This window comes from Bombina bombina, chromosome 3 (assembly GCF_027579735.1).
Source record: "Bombina bombina isolate aBomBom1 chromosome 3, aBomBom1.pri, whole genome shotgun sequence".
Taxonomy (NCBI): domain Eukaryota; kingdom Metazoa; phylum Chordata; class Amphibia; order Anura; family Bombinatoridae; genus Bombina; species Bombina bombina.
In genome coordinates, this window is record NC_069501.1 from 815,231,918 (window position 1) to 815,253,018 (window position 21,101).

At 36.9% G+C, this 21,101-nt stretch overlaps 1 protein-coding gene across 4 annotated transcripts in view; it reads right to left on the bottom strand.

The window, feature by feature from the left end:
• The window catches only part of TFDP1 (transcription factor Dp-1), a 448,358-nt gene extending 427,936 nt beyond the window's left edge, over positions 1-20,422 (bottom strand). Inside the window, exons 1-2 of one of the 4 annotated variants that reach the window (XM_053707753.1) lie at positions 19,716-20,422; positions 16,459-16,536 (exon numbers count right to left, since the gene is read on the bottom strand). In XM_053707753.1, the coding sequence (XP_053563728.1) occupies positions 16,459-16,470 (12 nt within the window). In that variant the 5' untranslated portion in view covers positions 16,471-16,536; positions 19,716-20,422. Of the gene's footprint in view, positions 1-16,458; positions 16,537-18,762; positions 18,947-18,995; positions 19,016-19,715 lie in introns of those variants that run through there. The other 3 variants (XM_053707750.1, XM_053707752.1, XM_053707751.1) reach the window with 3 other exon arrangements.
• Positions 20,423-21,101: the final 679 nt, after the last annotated feature.

A 21,101-nucleotide genomic window follows, 5' to 3' on the forward strand; every position in this document is an offset into this window, starting at 1 on the left:
CAAAACTATACATTAAAAAAAACCCTGTATGGGCTATATAAAATGGACAAACTAAACATTTTATGCAAAGAAAAATCTAGTGTATAATGCCCCTTTAACCCTTTGCACCAAACAGACATAGGTTCATGTTGTGGTCCACACTGTCAGCTTATACATCAGGAGCCACAACCAAAGAGCAGAGGGCATCTACCTTCATATGAGGGCTGCAACCAACGAATATTTTCATAATCAATTAATCGGCCGATTAATTTCACATACTGAGTGTTATAAACTTCAGACTAAAACTTTACATTAACACAACTGTTTGTCCAATTTTTTAACCGGCAGCAGAACACATTTTTATAATCAAGCAAAAAAAAAAAAATCTGTTTCAAAAGAGGTAGAACTAGAAAGAGGTAGACTTTTACTGTTAAAGTGAAGGTAAACGTTGATGAATGAAGGCCCGTTTTTTTTTATATACTATTAAAAACAGGGGCACTTTCATTCATCAAAGTTTAGAAAGCAGCCGTTTTGATTAAAAACTTACCTTCGTTTTTTTCACAGTCAGAGCAGCTTCCCCCACCCGGAGATTCTCTCTTCACACGTCATCAATGACTAATCCAGCTTCCTCCAATCAAGGCATGGCCTCAGGCAATGACTACCCTGGGGGGAAAGCTGTGATTGGAGGAAGCTGGATTAGTCATTGACATGTGAAAAGAGGATCTCCGGGTGGGGGAAGCTGCTCAGGCTGTGCAAAGAAGAGAGGTAAGTTTTTAATCAAAACGGCTGCTTTGTAAACTTTGATGAATGAAAGTGCCCCTATTTTTAATAGTATTTTTTAAAAACGGGCTTTCATTCATCCAAGTTTACCTTCACTTTAATAGCATTCTGTTATTCACTCTCTCAGAAACTTTGCATTCAAATGTAAAAACGACAACATGACCACATGCTCCTGGCTTAGGCTGGCTCTCCTTTTGCAGGTTATTTAGCCTGCAGCAGAGAAGAGGCGCTCAAGATGGTGTTGAGGTGCTTGGGATGCATAAGTAGGGTTATGCTAATATCACCAAGGTGGGATATTTATCGTTGTCAACCCAATGCAAGGGGCTTCTTAAAGTAAGCCTGGACTTCATACTAACATAAAAATATCTTGAATATCTATATGCAATGCTAAATAACCATCTGTAAGATTATGGAAAAAATATCTAGTCCGCACTTAAAATAACAGATATAAATTTATAGAGGTTGAATTTGGTACATTACAATTAATTAAAAATATAAAACAAAACCAGAAACGTCAAAAGCACTAAGGACTATAAATCAATAACAGGACAAAGCCTTACACATTTATCTATACAGTACATATAATCAGCAATAGCAAGCAATCTGCTAATAATTGTGCAAACAGATAATAGTGCACATTAATTCAAATAATAAATCCGATAAATCTAGGGCTAGGTATAAATAAGCTCGGCACTATATCATGCATGCATAGTCCCAAATCACCTGATTTAAAATAAACAATCCAAATGATGACTCATATAAACACTTAGATCACCGGATTGGACCATACCTGGATTGAATGTGTGCACACACTATCAGCCATCTGTAAAGGAACAGACCGGTGAAAAGACTATAACGCCTAAAGCTGCAATGTATTTTTTTCTGATTGTTAGATACAATCCCTGCAATTCCTACAATCGAGAGAGAAAATTGAGAAAGCTGGTACCGATGTGAGAAGCGGAACAAAACCATAGGAGTCAAATGCCAGAGGGGTTAGCCGTTGTGGAGCTAATCACAAATAACAGGACCATATAACCTACTCCCAATACGACGGCACGCAACTCAATGAGCATTGGTAATCTCTGCAGGTACGATCAACAACCTGAAGGTGAGCAATATTTGCTAGAACTAAGGATCCCGCACTGACACTTGTTTATAAAAATATATCATAAACAAACTCACATCCGACAAGGCATCCTACGGTATTATTCATAGTAAGGATTACAACTAACCTCTATATGGAGTAAGACAGCGTAAGCTGCTACAAAAGTAATAAAGGACATTTATAGAACGCAATATAATAACAAAAATCTCTTTTATACCATACATTGAAGGATACACTGTCAGAAACTGTGTTCACATTATTTCCAACTAACGAATCTGCTGACTGAACACACTATATCAACCTATATGTCAGTGTATTATCCACAGTATATATGTTTTAACAAATCTACCATTGAACTTTGTTTTTACTAAGCAAGTTAACTAATCTTTTTATCACAATATTGTGTTTTAACTAAACTATATTGTAAATATATTTGTATACAGACATCGGTATCCTATTTAGAAAGGACACAGCCACAAACACAATTCTGTTTAGCACCAGTGCCCACTCACCCAGCACCATCAAATCCCTACTAATAGGTGAGTTCTTCAGAACTAAAAGAAATTGCTCAGAAGATGAATTATACCAATTAAGAGCAAGAGAATTAGAAAACAGACTTAGCCAGAGAGGATACAGCAATACAATTATTAAAAAAGCCAAAAGAAGGGGGCGGAGCTAGCATTGGAACTGAGCGGTCGCACAACACTACAGTTCTGTACACAATACCAGCCTATTTGTATAACAGACCGCTCAGGTAAACTTATATTGCTAATTAAGTGGGGCTTAACTATTAGGGAGTCAACCCAGCAAGCTAGGTCCTTAGCAAGATGCCGGCATATATCCCAAGTTAATGGAGAGTTCACTGCAGAAGCCACTGGGAAGCGGCCATCTTTATATCCATGTGGCATAGGACAACTCTTACAATCCAAGATCTACTCTCCCTATACTACTAAGAAACTGGTCCTTAATATCCACAATGGAAGAGATCTACAATGTTACAGATGTATTGTTATTGGACCTAAAGAGAGAGCTCCTTATTCTAGTTACGGACCGTTTACCTCAAGTCTCCTCCAGCAAAGACGGAGAGAGTCTAATGACAGCACCATCATTTATTATTAAAGATCGAGAGGAAGAGAGGCAGAAGGCCTAGAAACCACGACACTTGCCGCTTATTACACCTCCGGCCATCCAATTGCCAAGAGACAGGAGTTCAGCCCGATCTAAGAATCAGCAAATTCAAGACACGGTAAGTACCTGCATGACTGCGCTGAAAATCACTGATACGAAGAGCGCTCCTGGAGTCTTAAGTGATCCTTTATGCAACCATAGGGAGCCTTCCAGCTTACCTTACAAGCTAAGGGGATCATAGAAATCACTGCACTGCCGATCAAACGGGTCTTAGGGGCACAAAACTGGGGAATAATGGCTATGGTTTTTGAGCCTTGGACACAGTCTACACTGGTGTGTATGAACGGTATTCAATTTGGCAGTTACTGGGACACTCTTGAAACACCTAGATCAGCCCTAGACGATGAGGACCTACACATGATCTGGAGCATTGGCCGGGAGGACCAATTGACAATTTTGGGGAGGTATTCCAAAGCCGGAATAGGCTAAACATGGACTGAGTTTGACTTAGAACCACTAGACAGGCTGGCAGACTATCCTACATCGTCTTGGGACATGACCTATCTATACAGTTTACATTGCAGGTGCATAGTCTCTTACACTCCTGATAATGAGACTTTTCTATATATACACAGTTAACTTTTGTTTGCTAGTTTTACAGTTAATGGGACTCATAAATAAATTCATATGTCTGTTGGTACTGTTCAATATTTACTAATGTATACATACCATATGCTATGGAAAAGTTATAATTTAAAGGTGGAGGTATACTTGTTGTTCAGCATATTACCTTGTTTATACCAATATACCAGGTTATGTTTGTTTCATATCTAGCAGTTTATTATGTTTAAATCGACCTAAGTCAGGGCCCCGGCATTAGTCCTAGGTTTAATGGGTTCTCTTGGATCAGCTATAAAGATAAGCTCACTAATTTTACTAACCTAGCCCTACACACAGCAAACCCAATATTTAGAATAGTGTGGCTTTTATATGAGGATATAACATCATCCTTTTGCCCATTTTGTTTGACTGCTTGCGGCCGGAGCAGTCATATATGACTATACGAGAATGTATCCCTCTCATACATATAGGCAGATCTTATACAAAAAATACTGAAGCCCTGTGAGCCATATATGCTCTATGTTTTGCTGACAAGTCTAGATATTAGTTATGCGAGTAGTTGCTATAATTAGTTGATACTTAACACTAGAGGTGTTTTTGGTTTTCAAGCAGCCTGTTAATTTGTACCTAGTGAGTCCTTATGGTTTTGTTTATTATAGCCACACCCTGTATATTATATGCACCTTTCCATACACATCTTGTACAGATGTGATACCGATATGTCCTACTTGCTTTCTCCATTGGCTGATCCTGCAATACATGATAAATATACTCCTCTATAAGAAATAGTATTACCGGTATAAAGTAGTGAGCCCCCTACATTGCGGCTGACTCCGTTTTCCCCCCATAGTTTACTGGTTAAACTAGGGAAAATGTATCCCACTTATGATCTATATCCCCAAAGTATTTATATGTTCACTTCACCATAGAAGTAATTGATAGTCCCCATCCCAATCAATAAAGTAAAATGAGGTTCTTATAATATAGGTTCTTGCATATAAGTTTAAGGCGCCTTTCTAGACAACTTGTAAAATGTCAGCTGTTTTAGCTATATTCAATTTATTAATCTATTGTACGCACGATAATTCTAGATCCTACATTGCCTTTGCATATGCTTTAGAAGTCATTTATTGTATTATAGCTGGTGTATTTCAGTGTGTTAAAATATATCAGTGTGTTAAAATATATTGGATTGGGGATATTGGATTGGGGATATTTTTTATCTCATCCATATCTATGTAAGAACATCTCTCATGTTGTATGTATAAAACAACCTCAATAAAAAATAAAAAAAATCAGCAGGAAAAAAAAAAAAAAAAAAAAAAAAGCCAAAAGAAGAGCCAAACATACCAAAAGGCAAGAGTTATTAAAACCAAGATCTCACAATCGGGATGGAAAAACAAGATTGGTGTCGACATAGAATTCACAAGACGTCCTTGAAATAGTCCAAAAACATTGGCACATATTCCAGTCGGACCATATCCTCAAGGAGTTATTAGGACCAAAGATTGAAGTAAGCTACAGACTAACTAAAACTCTAAAGATCTAGTAAGCCCAACCCATTACGTGAAAAAAAAGAAAAACTACATAAACAAATATACCATGTGGTTCATACCCCTGTGGATCTTGCATTAGCTGTAAACATCTGAAAAAAAAAACTTATCAAAGATAGATTTGACCAAATACATACTATACGGTCATTTATAAACTGCAACACAACAGGGGTTATTTCTGTACTACAGTGCAAATGCCCGAAGCTCTATGTAGGAATGACATCACGTAAATTACGAACTAGATTGCAAGAACATCTACGTAATATAAAAACCGACAAGAATTCAAATACAAAACTACCTGATAATGTCCCTAACATGATACTCTTCTACATAGAATAATCAGACAGTCTCCCTATATTTTAAATAAAAGTAGTATGATCTACCTACAAACAATATAAGACATGTATACAAATAATGACAAACACAGGGAGAGTCAGGTTAAAAGAAATGTAACACTATAATTATAACAGCAAGAAATATAGAGTATTTGGGCACAATATATATCAGACACAATAGTGAGTCAGTTTGAAGATGGAATGCTTATAATAGATGCACTAAGTACACTGCACAATTATCTTAAAGATATAGTTACACAGTACATTACGTACACTATTAAGAGTATTCACACTAATAGGGATCCAATATCTCCATATTGTATGAATTAGGATAAGTATTGAAATCACGGTCGTAATGCTCACATTAATATCCGGTAAGGAACAAATTTATTTTTAATCACGGAATCCACTATTATTAAAAAAGAGTTAGGATTTGTTAGAAGTTACTCTCTATATGTACACATTCATCACACAAATGTCACAATACTTACAATATAAGTACATCATCTTTCAACATAATAAAATGTAAACAAAGTTAGTATTAACATAATGACCATTATTAAAATAAGTCCCATGTAGAACTGATATTAATCTTATAAATAACGAGAATATAAGTCTTCATAAATAAGCATTCATGCAAATTAAAGATAAGCAATTGCAACAATGTAGTAAAAACATATCCAATATGGGGTCATGTAGCAAAAATGGGTAATAACATCCAGACTGAAAAGCTAAAGTGAGATTCATTTGGATTGGTCAAAATGTATGCGCGTGGCCACCGTTAACTTATAACTAGGTGTGTTGGAATGTATAGCGCTAGATAGATAGATATATATCCATGTTTGTAAGCAGAGGTGATTAAGCTAGTCTCATGAGCAGTATTTCAACAGGAGCAGTTACGCATGGAGCCAGCAAATGCAGCATATAATATTCTAATGATTACATGTGTCTCTTCAATGATAGCAGTGAATATAACCGAATGTATTTAAACAGTTGGCATTTAAAGAGCCCAATTTTGATATTGCAGATAGAGAAGTTTTGCAACCAATACAATAAGGTTATTACTTAACTCTGCTGTTCTGGGATATGAGATATTCTACCTCCATTTATCAACATAATTATTGCAAAATGAGACACGAGGAGTAGCGACTCAGGAGATCCAAACACTGGGATAAAAAATTATAAATCTTTATTCCGGTAATTAAAAAAAATTACCCAGAGTGGGTCAGACATGTGAAAGCTCAGAAGAGTGATGTCTGACATGTTTCGCGCTTACTCAGACATGTCTCCCTAAGGAGAATACCCTCTTATATACCTCAAGTGTTGACCCTTAGTGTGCATAATAATTAAAAACATATAGTAAGTTGGTTAAAAACAAAAAAGGTATGCATACAAGCAATCATAGAAACAAGGCACGTATTTTTTATATATATTATACATTTGTAGCGTGTTTGCAAAGGAGGTAAACCAATCAGCTTGCTATCCATATTTAACATCACTCACAACAAGCAGTTATTTAACTGTTACATCCATAATCCCTTAATGTCTTCAGATATCTATATAAGACATACTGACATAAGGTACATCGTATCATATAGTTTACTGTGGCTGTAATAAATAGAAGGGGTCTAACTGGGGAAACTCACAATTATTTACATTCTCTATTCATACCCTTTGGGATTCTGGTGTCTAGTTTTAGTATCCAATGTAATTATTTGTTGTCCAAAATATGATCCCTATTGCCCCCTCTGCTAGGTACTGTTGCCAAGTCTATAATATGGATGGTCATAGCCGCTACACTGGTAAAGTGTATGCCATCAAAGTGTCTTTATTGTAATATTTAGTGTCCCTAACATGTTCACTATATCTAGTCCTGGCCTCACTTGAGATTCTAAACACATATTGAAAATTACAGTATTTACAAGTTAGTAGATACACAACATACTTGGTACCGCAATTAGCATAAAAGTTAATGTTGTGGGAATTACCATTGGCTGTTGAATTGAATGTGGAACCTGTCACTATGCTGTTACATGTTTTACATGCTCTTACCCCACATCTAAAGTTTCCTTTTTTGGACAACCAATTAGTCTGAATGTGGTTATTGTTTCTTTTTATAAGGCTAGGTGATGGGGCTTGTGCAAAACTATGGGGTTTATTGGGAACAAATTTACACAGATCGATTTTATCTTTTAGAACTTCATCTCCTCTTAAAATATGGAGATGTTTTCTAAGAATTTTGACTATAGAGTCAAATTGTTCAGTGTACTCTGTTGTAAAGACAATTGATCCTTGCATAAAATTATCTCGACTTTTTGTCCTTGTTGCACTGCTATGCTTCTTGTAAGTCTTGATTTCTTTCCTGGTTTGTTCTAATTCTACCCTGTTGTAACCTCTGTGAATTAGCCTCTCTCTTAATTCTGCTGACTGATCTTCATAAAGGTTATCAGATTGTTTGTTTCTTCTCAACCTGATGAACTGACTTTTGGGAATGCTCTTGATTAGATGTTCTGGATGTTTAGATGTTGCATGCAAAATAGTATTAACCGATGTTGGTTTCCTATATGTTTTGGTTATTATTGGTTTATTATAATCTATCAGGACAAGATCTAAGTAATTCACTGATTCTCTGCTAAACATACCAGTAAATTGTAAACTAAATCTATTATTATTATTCAAATAACCCATATAGTGAGTGAAACTAAAGTCATCTAGGGGTGCAGATATAATAAAAAGCATGTTGTCTATGTAACGTACCTATAAAGATGTTTTCTCAACTAAAGGATTGCTTTCACTGTAGATGTACTCCAACTTCCACCATGCTACAAATACGTTTGCGAACAAGGGGGCAAACTTGGTCCCCATAGTAGTACCGTAAGTTTGCAAAAAGTAGTCATCGTCAAACATAAAAAAATTACATGAGAGTAGGAAATGAAGCACATCAAAGATAAAGCATCTAATTGCATGTTACAAGTTCATCTCACGTTTCAGAAAAAAAAATCTACAGCTTGCATTCCTGGGTGCTGAGGGATACTAGTATATAGTGAATTGATGTCCACTACCATCCAAGAGTATCCATAACTTCAAAATGTCCTTTTCATTGTTTCCAATAGGCAACTTGTATCCTTTAAGTAACTAAATTGTTTCTGAACCAAAGGTTGTAATATAGTGTCCAGCCATTTGGCTAGTGGTTCAAACAGGGAACCTATACCGCAGACAATCGGCCTACCTGGGGGAGAGTGACTGTCTTTGTGTACTTTTGGGACATGATAAAAGATGGAAGTGATGGGATTCTCAGGGACTAGTAAGTGAACATCTTGTTTGGTAAATAATCCTAATGCAATACCTTCGTCCACCAGGTGCAGTAGCTCCTTACTAAATCTTAATGTTGGATTATGGCTTAATCTAGTATATACCGATTCATCTGACAACTGGCAGAGAGCTTCCTGAAAATAATTACCTTTATTCATTCTAACAATATCGCCTCCTTTGTCGGAACTACTTATTACTATGTCTTATTTTTCAGAGATTGTATGGTCATATGTTCTTTATAAAACTTAAATTGTATTTTGAAATGTGTTCCTTGCCACTTAATAGGATGTCCTCTTGTACAGCCTTCTGATAGGCATTAATAAGTGGGCCTCGATGCTGCTTGGGATAAAAATCTGAATTAGATCTTTGATTTTTCCACATCAACTGCTGTGGAATAACCTAAATTCACCACTATAGAGATCAACAAGGATGTTCAAATGGGGCATCTTATTTTAATGCAAAAAAACTTTTTAATGTCAGTTTGCGAAAAATTTTATTTATGTCTATTAGAGTTTTAAAGAAAGAGAATTTGTTAGTGGGAGCAATCCTCTGCTAAGGACTTTGTATTCACTCTCTGATAAGGGAATATTTGGACAAATTAATGATGTAAAGTCCACTTAATATTTCTTCTTTTGCTGCTTCATTTTGTTTTTGTCTGCTATTTTCATCTTTGGATTTTCTTCTTCTTGCCTTGGTTTTCCTTTCTGCAAAGTACTGCTGGTTTTCGGACGTGTTCTGTAAAAAAGCTCAAGTAGAAGAAGAGGAAAGAGTAGAGGAGGAGAAAGATCTGCCTGAGGCTGTACTATCAGCATCTGTACATTCCTCATCAGATGTTTCAAACACCACTTTTCGCTTTCCTTTCTTTAGTATAGACTTAAGTGTAAGCTGATCAGCATCATCAGTATTCGCATTTTTTGTTTTTGTTTATTATTATGCATCCTTTTTATCCTGTTATCTTGTTGCTTTCTCACAGCTGATCAGTTATAAACCAGATTGTTTTCATAGTCCTCTTTATCCCTATTAAACTTGTTTACTTTCCTGTTGGCCTGTTCCTCGTCAAATTTTTTAATGGCCATTCTCACATTTTTCTTATATGTAGGGTAATTGGGACTTTTCAGATGCTTTCAACTCATTTTCCATTAGCACAATTGAGTCTTTGATTAACTTCCGCTTCTTGTCCTTTACCCTTATGAGGACATTAATTCATTTAAATGAACACTGAGTGCTGTAATCCAGTCCTACATATCTTCTTCATTATCAAACTTGAAAGATGGATATTTTTTAATGTGCAGACCTCTGGGTATCCTTTCTGACTCAATGTATTTCTGGAAAGCAACTATATCCCACATAAGCCTAATATCGTTAACAAGTCTCTGCTCCAGGATTTTAAACTTTCTTTAAATCACTGTGTGAATGTTAAGATATGTCATCAGAGAACATTTTATCAAAAAAGTCTTGGCGTGTATCCAACTCCAGCATATGACTGGCAAAATTAGAGTCCATTTTATTCAATACTATATAAAAAATTTCAGCACCATTAAGCTGACCTGGTTCCTCCATGTCTGTCATAAAACAAACTTTGCTTGAAATCCCCTTATGTCTCCCAAAAACCTGCCTGTCTACCTTCCAAAATTCAAATCCGTGTACTCAGATCCAAAATTCAAACTTCGTGACCGTTATTGTCAGCTGTTAGGTGTTATTCCCAGGGGGGGAGTGTCAGGTCATGCCGAAGCCGCAGGCCCACTATACCACCTGAAGCAGATGTAGATTATCTGATAAGGATTCCTTTAGAATAGACTCAGACCACGCAGCAATGATCCAAAGCTATTCATGTTTATTGAACAGTGCAAGCATGTCTTATAGACTTCAGTAACAGCATATAGGGTTAAGGGGATGACACGTTAGGACCGCGTCATTTTACACAGTTATACACAGTATGATTCTGGAAATTCACTAGCTCATAAACAATATCTGATAGTCATAATAAACCATGCATCTGTGAAGACAACAAGGTCGCTGGACCATCTTGTTGATATAATATTCTTCTGGGCTAACACCTAACATCAGCACAGGACACAATTGTAATTAACCGTAGATGCAATATATACCGTCAAAAATGTGACCCACAAAATGATATGTTGCAACAGAAAGTGTGTACACACATAGTCCACTCGGTATGGACTGGATAATCCTGTTAACATGTGGTTTCGAGCAGGGATGCTGAGAGATCCTCCTGTAGTTGTGTTCACTATCTCCGGCTCCAGGACACCACGCTGAGTACACGCACTTCTGGTGCGCATGGCACACAGACAGGGAGTCGCTACCTTGCTGTAATACAGCAAAATGAGACACAAGGAGTAGCGAATCAGGAGATCCAGACATTGGGATAAAAAATATAAATCTTTATTCCGGCAATTTAAAAAATGACCCAGAGTGGGTCAGACAGACATGTGAAAGCTCACAAGAGTGATGTCTGACATGTTTCGCGCCTTCTACTGGCGCTTACTCAGACATGTCTCCCTAAGAATACCCTCTTATATACCTCAAGTGTTAACTCTTAGTTTGCACAATAATTAAAAACATAGTAATTTGGTTAAAAACAAAAAAAAAAAAGGTATGCAAGCAATCATAGAAACAAGGCACATATTTTTTATATACATTATACATTTGTAGCGTGTTTGCAAAGGAGGTAAACCAATCAGCTTGTTATCCATATTTAACATCACTCACTCATACACAAGTAATTATTTATGTGTTACCTCCATAATCCCTTAATGTCTTCAGATATCTATATAAGACAAACTGACATAAGGTACATTGTATTATATAGTTTACTGTGGCTGTAATAAATATAAGGGGTCTAACTGGGGAAACTCACAATTATTTACATAGATAACTTATGTCCCATTCTCTATTCATACCCTTTGGTATTCTGGTTTCTAGTTTTAGTATCAGATGTGGGGGTAAGAGCATGTAAAACATGTAACAACATAGTGACAGGTTTCACATTCAAATTCAACAGCCAATGGTAATTCCCACAAAATTAACTTTTATGCTAATTGTGGTACCATGTATGCTGTGTACCTGATAACTTGTAAAAACTGTAATTTTCAATATGTGTGTAGAACCTCAAGTGAGGCCAGGACTAGATATAGTGAACATGTTAGGGACACAAAAAAATTATAATAAAGACTCGACAGTGGCATCACACTTTAATGGCAAACACTTTACCAGTATAGCGGCTATGACCATCCATATTATAGACTTAGCAACAGTACCTAGCAGAGGGGGCAATAGGGTCATATTTTAAACAAAAAAGAATTATATTGGATACTAAAACTAGACACCAGAATCCCAAAGGGTATGAAGAGAGACTGGGACATAAGTTATCTATGTTAATAATTGTGAGTTTCCCCAGTTAGACCCCTTCTATTTATTACAGCCACAGTAAGCTATGATACATTGTACCTTATGTCAGTATGTCTTATATAGATATCTGACTACATTAAGGGATTATGGAGGTAACACAAATAATTGCTTGTTGTGTATGAGAGAGTGATGTAAAATATGGATAAAAAGCCTACACGGTACAAATGCAAACACGGTACAAATGTATATAAAAAATATGTGCATTGTTTCTGATTGCTTGCATGCATACCTTTGCTTTTAACCAAATTACTATATGTTTTTAATTATTGTGCACACTAAGGGTTAACACTTGAGGTATATAAGAGGGTATTCTCCTTAGGGAGACATGTTTATGAGTAAGCGCGAAACATGTCAGACATCACTCTTGTGAGCTTTCACATGTCTGTCTGACCCACTCTGGGTCATTTTTTATTTATTTTTTAATTACCGGAAGATTTATAATTTTTTTATCCTAGTGTTCGGATCTTCTGAGTCGCTACTCCTTGTGTCTCATTTTGCTGTATTACGGCAACTAGGATCTGTTGCCAGGCAATTACCCCCTGCCTGTGTGCCATGCGCACCGGAAGTGCTTGTACTCAGCGTGGTGTCCTGAGCCGGAGATAGTGAAATACACAAGTGCAATAATTATGTTGCGTTCACTAACGCGCAGACTTGCTTAGAACCACATTTATTTACAGGCCATAGTTTAAAATCCACAGCCGAGTTCTGTATTTAATTGTGTATTTTTCAAAATCACCCTAGTTAGGTGACCAGCTTTAACTCATTTGTGTTTTTAAGTATGTGTGTTTTACATTTTTTAATCATCTTAATAAAAGTTATATTTTAAACAGCATATCTCTGCCACAATCTCTTTGCTCTATACTTAATATAGCCTATAAGGAATGTGAGTGCTCCATAAGTGTACATAACATCAGTCCAGGACTGATTAAACAAAGTTCTCTACCCAGTACACAGCACCGCCACCCCAAAAAGTATAACTCCTGTACAATAATAATAATAATAATAATAATAATAATAATAATAATAATAATTTAGGATACTGGGGAATTCCTGACTACACCACTAGTAGTACCATTAGTGCATTTCCTTTGTTTAACATTCTTGTAAAACTGCTGCCATATAGTGCTCCAAACACGTGCACGCTCCTGAGCTTACATCCCTGCTTTCAACAAAAGATACCAAGAGAATGAAAATAAATTGATATTAGAAGTAAATTAAAAAATGTTTTAAAATTCCATGCTCTGTCTGAATTAAGAAAGAAAAATGTTTCTTGCCCCTTTAAAATTCGGAATCCAAGTATGTCATATTTGACTAAATGTTCATGTGGCAGTTCTAGGTTACGCAGACCCATTAGAAACCTGGTATACAAAACATGAAAAATCAATCTACTTGCCAGACTTGGACATAGTTCATCAGAAACTGTTTTCTAATGAAAAACTTGAAATATTTGAGAAAAATTAGATAAACTTAATGATATCCTCTTCACTTGACTTCTAAGTGATGAAAAGTTTAAATTTTAACTTCTTTTGCAACCTCAACTAAAAAGCAACACTACTTTAACTTAATGCCTGAAGAACAAAGGGTTAGGGCAGAAAATAAACCACTATCTTGAGCAAGTATTTAAAATTTAAAGGTCAAAGGGTGAGAGAAATTCAGATTCATGGTTTAGTAATGAGCCCCAAAATTTCTAGTGGCGGCCCAAATGCCAATGCTGGTTCATTTGCCACAAGTTTACCATCAATTAGAGACAAAACTAGGAAAACAATTTCAAACAATTCAATCAATGACAAATATTTTTATTTAATTTATTTATTTTAAACGTTATTTTATTGAGGTTTTTTAGCATAACAGAAAGTAAACAATAAGTCACAGTCACAAAGGGGAAAATAATCAACATACATACAGAGTAAAACATACAAAAGAAAAAAAAAAAAAAAACATAAAATGACCAATTAAAAACATATGACCTCGGTCTATTGAACCTCCATTTTATCTTTTTTTTTTTACACAAAGCCCCCAAGAGAAGAGTTCAAAACCATAGATTAATACTATTATATTTGTGGGGCCGCACTAGCATTATTCTTAGTCCCAGTGGGACCAAAAATTGATATTAGTTACCTAGACGGAATATAGAGAGGAAAAAAAAAAAAACACACACACACCACGTAAGGTGTAAGAATAATAGCTAGCAACTTAGAAGCTGTATCCAAAACTACTTCTTTGTCTAATATTAGAGAAAGTTGGTTTTTATGACATTCTAAGGGGATCTCTTAGCATAGAGCAAGTGAGAGAAAGGGGAGGGAAAAAAAATAAGATATTCGTATACTCAGAACGACAGTCTCAAGTATCTCAATTCCCCTGGTTCCCTTTTACACCAGGGTGTCCAAATATCTAGGAATTGTAACTTCCTAAATATGTACTGTTCCATTGTTCTAATATAATTCAAAATAGTCCTTACATGAGTAATAGAGGGCGGGTTAGGTTGTTTCCAAGCTCTTGCGATGGCGAGCTTGATGGCCATCAACAAGTATAGTAGGAAATATTTAACAGGTTTAGAAACTTTGGGGATTCCTAGATGTAAAAGCCCTACTGCAGGTCTTATTTGCAGCATGATGTGTAAATCTTGGGTCACAGACAATTTAATAAAGTTTGGGGCAAAGCCACCAAATTTGAGATACAGTACCAAGTTGACCACATTCTCTCCAGCAAAGGAGAAAAAGAGCGAAAAATATGATTTAAAGTTGTAGGGACTAAGTGCCACCTGACTGTCAATTTATAATTGAGTTCCCAAAAGTTGGTGCAGTGTACGGCTTTTATGGCAAAAATAAGTTCACTAAACCAGATAATGGTGTCCATCCTAAAGTTTACATCTCTCTCCCAAGAAATATATTGGCTAGGTTTAATATTATCCGAGTTAGTGACAAGCATAAGATAATGAAAGAATAGAGTTCCTTTAAAAGAAGTTCCCATATCCCACCTGCGTTCTCAAATTGTTGCATCTCTAATCTTCCCCTTGTGGAAACCCCAGAAATACAGTAAATTACTTATCCTCAAAATACTCAAAAGTGAGGCACGAAGAATACATTATTCTCTAGCTAGAGTAAAATCCATCAGCCCAGAGTCAGTATAAAGGTATTTGACATGCTTGAACGGAAGTTGTAAGCCAGGAAGAGAGACAAGTCTTTGAGAATGGAGAAGACACTATAAAAGGAGTGTGAGGGGGAAGGATGAGGAGAAATTGTCATGTGTCTTTCTGGAGTCCCAAAACTTCTGCTTATCTAAAATTATAGATTGTGCTAGGACTAACTCTTGCCGAGAGTAGGAAGGTATTCAGGGTAGGTCCCTCAAAGTGATTCCTATTGGGATAACACTCTGCTCGACTTCCTGTCACCTATAGGCGATACTAGAGATTCCCAAACCAGATAGATGTGTCAGCCTAGCTGCATAATGGTATAGTAAAATATTGGGGTACACCAATCTGCCACTAGTAGGTCTCTTTCCTTTTCAAATATAGGAGGAAATCATGCCTTGAAACTTACTAAGCAAGGATCTATGTACTGTCAGTGGGAGGCATCTGAACATATGTCAATTTAGGTAAGAATGCCATTTTTATGGCAGCAATGCATCCCATAGAGAATGTTTAATTGTAAACAACCATAAAGATTTTGCTAGCCTAACACAGCCTAGATCATGAATCAATAAATGGTGTTAACAACAGTCATAGTAGTAATATTTCTTCTGGCTTCTTTTTGGTTATTCTAAGAAAATCTACAACATATTTCCTAATGGCTCCTAAGCATTTTGTTAGTCCAAGTAAAGTCAGGCCAGATATTCAACCTAATACTGTTAACTATTTCTCTTGAATGTGTTGATGATCCACTTATTACAAAATAAAATATTTGACAGTTCACACTTTGCGGATTGAAGTTAAAATTATGTAACATAAAGATAGCCTTTCATATGAAAAGAATTTTCAAAATAAACTAATTGGAGGGCTAAAATTATACTTACCTAGTAAGCGAAGCCATCTTCTCTGGCGAGTTTTTTTTTTTTTTTTTTTTTTTTTTTAAACTAGCGCATCACAGACTCACTATCAAATCATAGTGCGCTCATCACGCCATTCAACTACATGTAGCATGCTCCAGGCTAGGTAAAAGCAGTCAGAAGCACAATGTTTACAGTCCCTTTAAATGAGTAACGTCAAAATGGTACTTACATCTTTTGCCATGTTATCAGATGCTTGAACGTGAAGTTAAATTTTCAGTCTACAGAAAGTCAATTGTATTGAAGATTTCTGTTAAAGAAAACAAAAAAAGTTGAATTTATTTAAATTTTTGGCTGCTTAGTGATCCATTGAATGTTTAAGATAAAAGTGTCTAAATTCTAACTTGTTGGTTATACATACACAAATAGCTAAACATTTTGTATAGTCCCTAGCTAGTAAAAGTACAGCGGACTGTAAGAATTTAGGCTCTTATAGTTAAAATTGAAAGGACTAGCAAGCCATATATTTCCAACCTTTTGTTTGAGACATATATATATATATATATATATATATATATATATACACACACACACACATACATATACATATATACACACACAATTAAAGGGCCATAGTAATGCAAAAATTACATGCTCTAACTCAGTGCATGTAATTCTAAGACTATCGGGGTTAAACACAAAGTAGAAGTACCGCTTGGAACCTGCAGAGCATTTTTTTTCCAGATATAATCACATCTAAGTTATGCAACTATTACTGATCATTGGATCAGTGGTTGTTTCTGCTCTGGACCAGCAGTGCTCTGCAGGTCCCAATCAGTACTTCTACTGTTTTGAACTTCTTTGCAGGGGTTAAACACACAGTATTGCGAGTCTATAGTTATAAAATTACATGATCTAACGAATTTGAGCATGTATTTTTTATAAAATTACATGATCTAACGAATTTGAGCATGTATTTTTTATTACCTAAAATTATGACCAAAAATGTAAGGATTGAACAAACAAAACAAAAAAAATGGGCCAAAACCTTATGTCCTAGCCTGTCATTTTGAATTAAATCAGACTTTGCCTGTCCTTACCATTCAATGGTATAGCACTTCTCTCCTGACCAGGGATAGGCACGAGCCAAGGCTAGGGCGGTCATTTTCTAAAGTAAAGACCTTTAGTGAAGGACCCCAAGGAACATTTAAAATTAAAACTATTATTTTATAGTGCTGAATTTTATTATACTGATGCAGATACCACTGATCCTATAACCAGCCCTTGTCTGGCTATACATATGTGCCAGTGTCACTTCTGTGTCTTTGTATAGAGCTGGGTGTTATTATACAGATGCAGAAGATACACATCCAGTATTTCACCCAGGCTTTATTTATTCCATAACTTATCACCCAATATTGCTAGCAGTCTCTTGACAAGCCACTAATTTTATTCTCACTAAATATTTTCCCTTTCCTATTATTTAATCAGAAAGAAAAGATATTCAAAGGTTATGATTCACAAGCTTACTATATCTTTTCTTTCTATTTAAATACTACTTATAATAAACCTCAGGTGCTGGTTAAAGTGCTTTACATTTGCATATAAAGCTCCAGGGACACAGTGACAGCTTGCTTCTTGAATCTTCTCTCTCTCTATCTCACTCAGTCATTTTCTGGTACTAAGCGGCATCATGTGTGAGTGGCCACAACCCTGCAAAACGTGGCGTTGCATGTGTTAAGGAGGAGTCAGGACCAGTATTCATCTGTCTTACTCCTCCCTCCCCACAGCAAAATGGGCAGCAGACACTGTAAGGGCCAGTCACGGACACCTTGCCTATCCCTGCTCCTAACTAGTAAAATAGTTTTAGGTTTCCAGCCATCTGTATTGTACAATACATGATTAAAGATTTCCAGTGGTCTCAGAATTAGAAAGAAACTGCAGAGGAGAAAAAGGCTTATTCTTAAGATGTAGTTTAATATGGTAAAACCATATTGATGTATAATAATGCACTAAAATATGCCCATGAAAAAGCACTGCTTTGAAGCAACAAGCAAACTCAGCCAATAAGTGAAGTAACCAAATAAATGGCCTCATCTTGTAATTGCATATTTGTTGTCAGAACTTCCTGAAATTGAACTATTGCATAAAATAACAAATGAACTAATAGTAGACCATTGTGAAAAGTAATTAAAATGGAACCTATTATATCAGTTCCTGCAAGGTAAAATTTATACCATTGGGCATCATTTTAATTAGAGTCCCCAGCTGCCAGTTCATCACCCCAGCCTTAGATCCCAACTTTCAACAGTTCTATGCAATACTTCTGAGCAATTGGAAAGTTGCAGGTTTGCAAGGCCTCCGAGGATAAATATATATATTTGTGTGTGTATATCTGAAAAAAATGGCAAGTGGTTTTATTGCTAATCCTTGGCATACACAATGCCATCCGGGTTATGTCAACTACACTTATCTGTTACATATGTGCTGCAATCATCTTTCGCTTGCGTCCCCCCTCCCCTCCAAAGACCCTTACGTGTCCGTTTCCTGTGCACAATTGAATGTTATAAGTTTACTTCGGGTAAGGAGCTTGTCGCTTCCCCCCTCCATCCACATTAAGACGAGGACACACGGAACCCAGGAGAAAGGATAATGCACCGGAGAGGGAGAGAGAGGATGGAGTCTAATGGAAAAACACAGCGCACATGTGCAGCTAAGAGGAGGGGGAGCTCTGGGAGCTGAAATCCCCTGTTTGTTAGCACCACTAACCCTGGCAGATAAGCGACCCGTTACTAAACAAGGGCCCCAGACAGGCCGAGATTACCAGAAACGGAGGAGGAAGAGGAGGTCTGAGAGTTGCAAGCCAGCAGGAAGCCAACCACAAACTCTGAAGTGTGGGATCCATGATACACCCCACAATATACACAGCTTCACCGTGGAATGTCACTTTTATAGCAGATTATTGCAGCCAATCCCCTGTATAATTAAAGAGTAGATAATTTTGCCTCTAAAAATACTTTAGATATCAGAACTATGCATGAATGCAAATGCAGTGGGAAGCCATGATACTCAGGCCTTGTGTTTATAAGGCCACAACACATTTATGTTGACTTCGATATAATTTGAAAGCAAACGAGCAAGAAGATTACACTGTATTAAACCTTTATTTCTAGATAAAAAGTAAATGTATTTAGGAATACATATGACAATGCAGCTGTCGTAACCAGGCGTCACAAGCAAAACATGCAAAATGAAATCTACATGAAAGATTGTGTATATCAGCCACATTATGTAACAAAGTAAACAAATAGGGATCATCTCTAAAGCACTCACATGAAACCCTACAATAAGAACCCGAAACAATAGGGTAATCATATTGTAGGCTCTTGCACATATTTGTATATTGGATCACATTGCAATTTAAACCCAAATGGCACCTTCCCCGTGTCCTCTGCACTAAACAGGCCGGGTCTTATGTAGGACACGAACCTCTGGGCGGCTGTAGATTGTACTATCGTTCTGTGCAGCAACACTGTCTCCGCGGTAACCGGTGGATCTCTCTGGATCATATGAGAGGCGACAGGAAAGCAGTACTAGAATACACACAGGTGTAACTATAGTCAGACTGGGGCTGTTGGTGGTCACAGAGGAAGCACAGGAGGGGCACCACTTTATACGTCTTAACCGATGCAAAGTATAGGGGAGCAAAGGCAGAGAGAGATCTGGGGTGTCACTGGGCGAAAAGAGGAGGAGGAGTTGCTGACAGGGCCGGGCCGAGAAGATACATCCTCAGTGCCAACAACTATATGATGAGATCTACTTCTACAATGCGGTTTAATACTGTAAATGTGTGTGCAATGAAGGGGTGCACGCGCTGCTGCCCGGCTCGTGACGGGTCTCGCGCCTCTAAGTCCTAAGTGACTCGAACCACTGACTGCACCCGACAGACACAACAGCAGGAACATATATAGCAGCAACTCCTCCTCAAATATTGTGTGCACTGTCTGTTTTCTTTTATCCTCTTCCTTTAGCTTTCAAATTTCTTTCTAAGCCCTTGTATTCCTCCTCTTCCCGTCACCTCAAACAAAAAAACGAGCTTGGCGGCGTCTAGTCCACAAGCACTACGATTGGTCGCCGAAGTTGCGACGTCAGATTGCGTATCCCCGCCTTCCTCCGGTGACTACACTCTATTTTTTACTCGCCAGGGAATGGCTCGCTGTTGGAGACGTCACCAGTACGTTCTGTCTATTTGATTGGGCAGAATCAACGTCTTAGTGACGTTAGGGGCGTGTTTCTAGCGGATTTGCATTGGTAGCCCTGACGTAAATAACTGCCTGAGTTGTTATTATTTTTATTCCATTACCTTATAGTGTCTACAGGAAGTGATATAGTAAAACTTATTAGGATACATTAGCTCTATTGGAAGTGATGAGAATCATCGAGCAGGGTCTGTCCTTCAATCCCATATAAACAACTGTTTTCATGTAATGGGTAATTGCTATCATTTATCAGTGCACCGGTTCATACAGCTCTCTTCATATAAATAAGGGCCTTTGGGAATATGTATACATTTGGGCAGCACATTGATGCTCCCATGAGCTTCTACTCAAATTCTATTTAAAGGGACATGAAACCCAACATTTTTATTATATTTCAGATAAAGAATTAACATTTAAAACGTTTCCAATGTACTTCTATTACCAAATTTGTATAATTCTCTTGTTATTCTTTGTTGAAGAAATAGCTAGATAGGTAGCGCACACATGTCCGGAGCATTACATGATAGAAAATAGTGTTGACATCTAGTGCTCAGGGCCGGATTGGCCTACCAGGATACCAGGAGATTTCCCGGTGGGCTGCAGGAGCTAGGGCTGG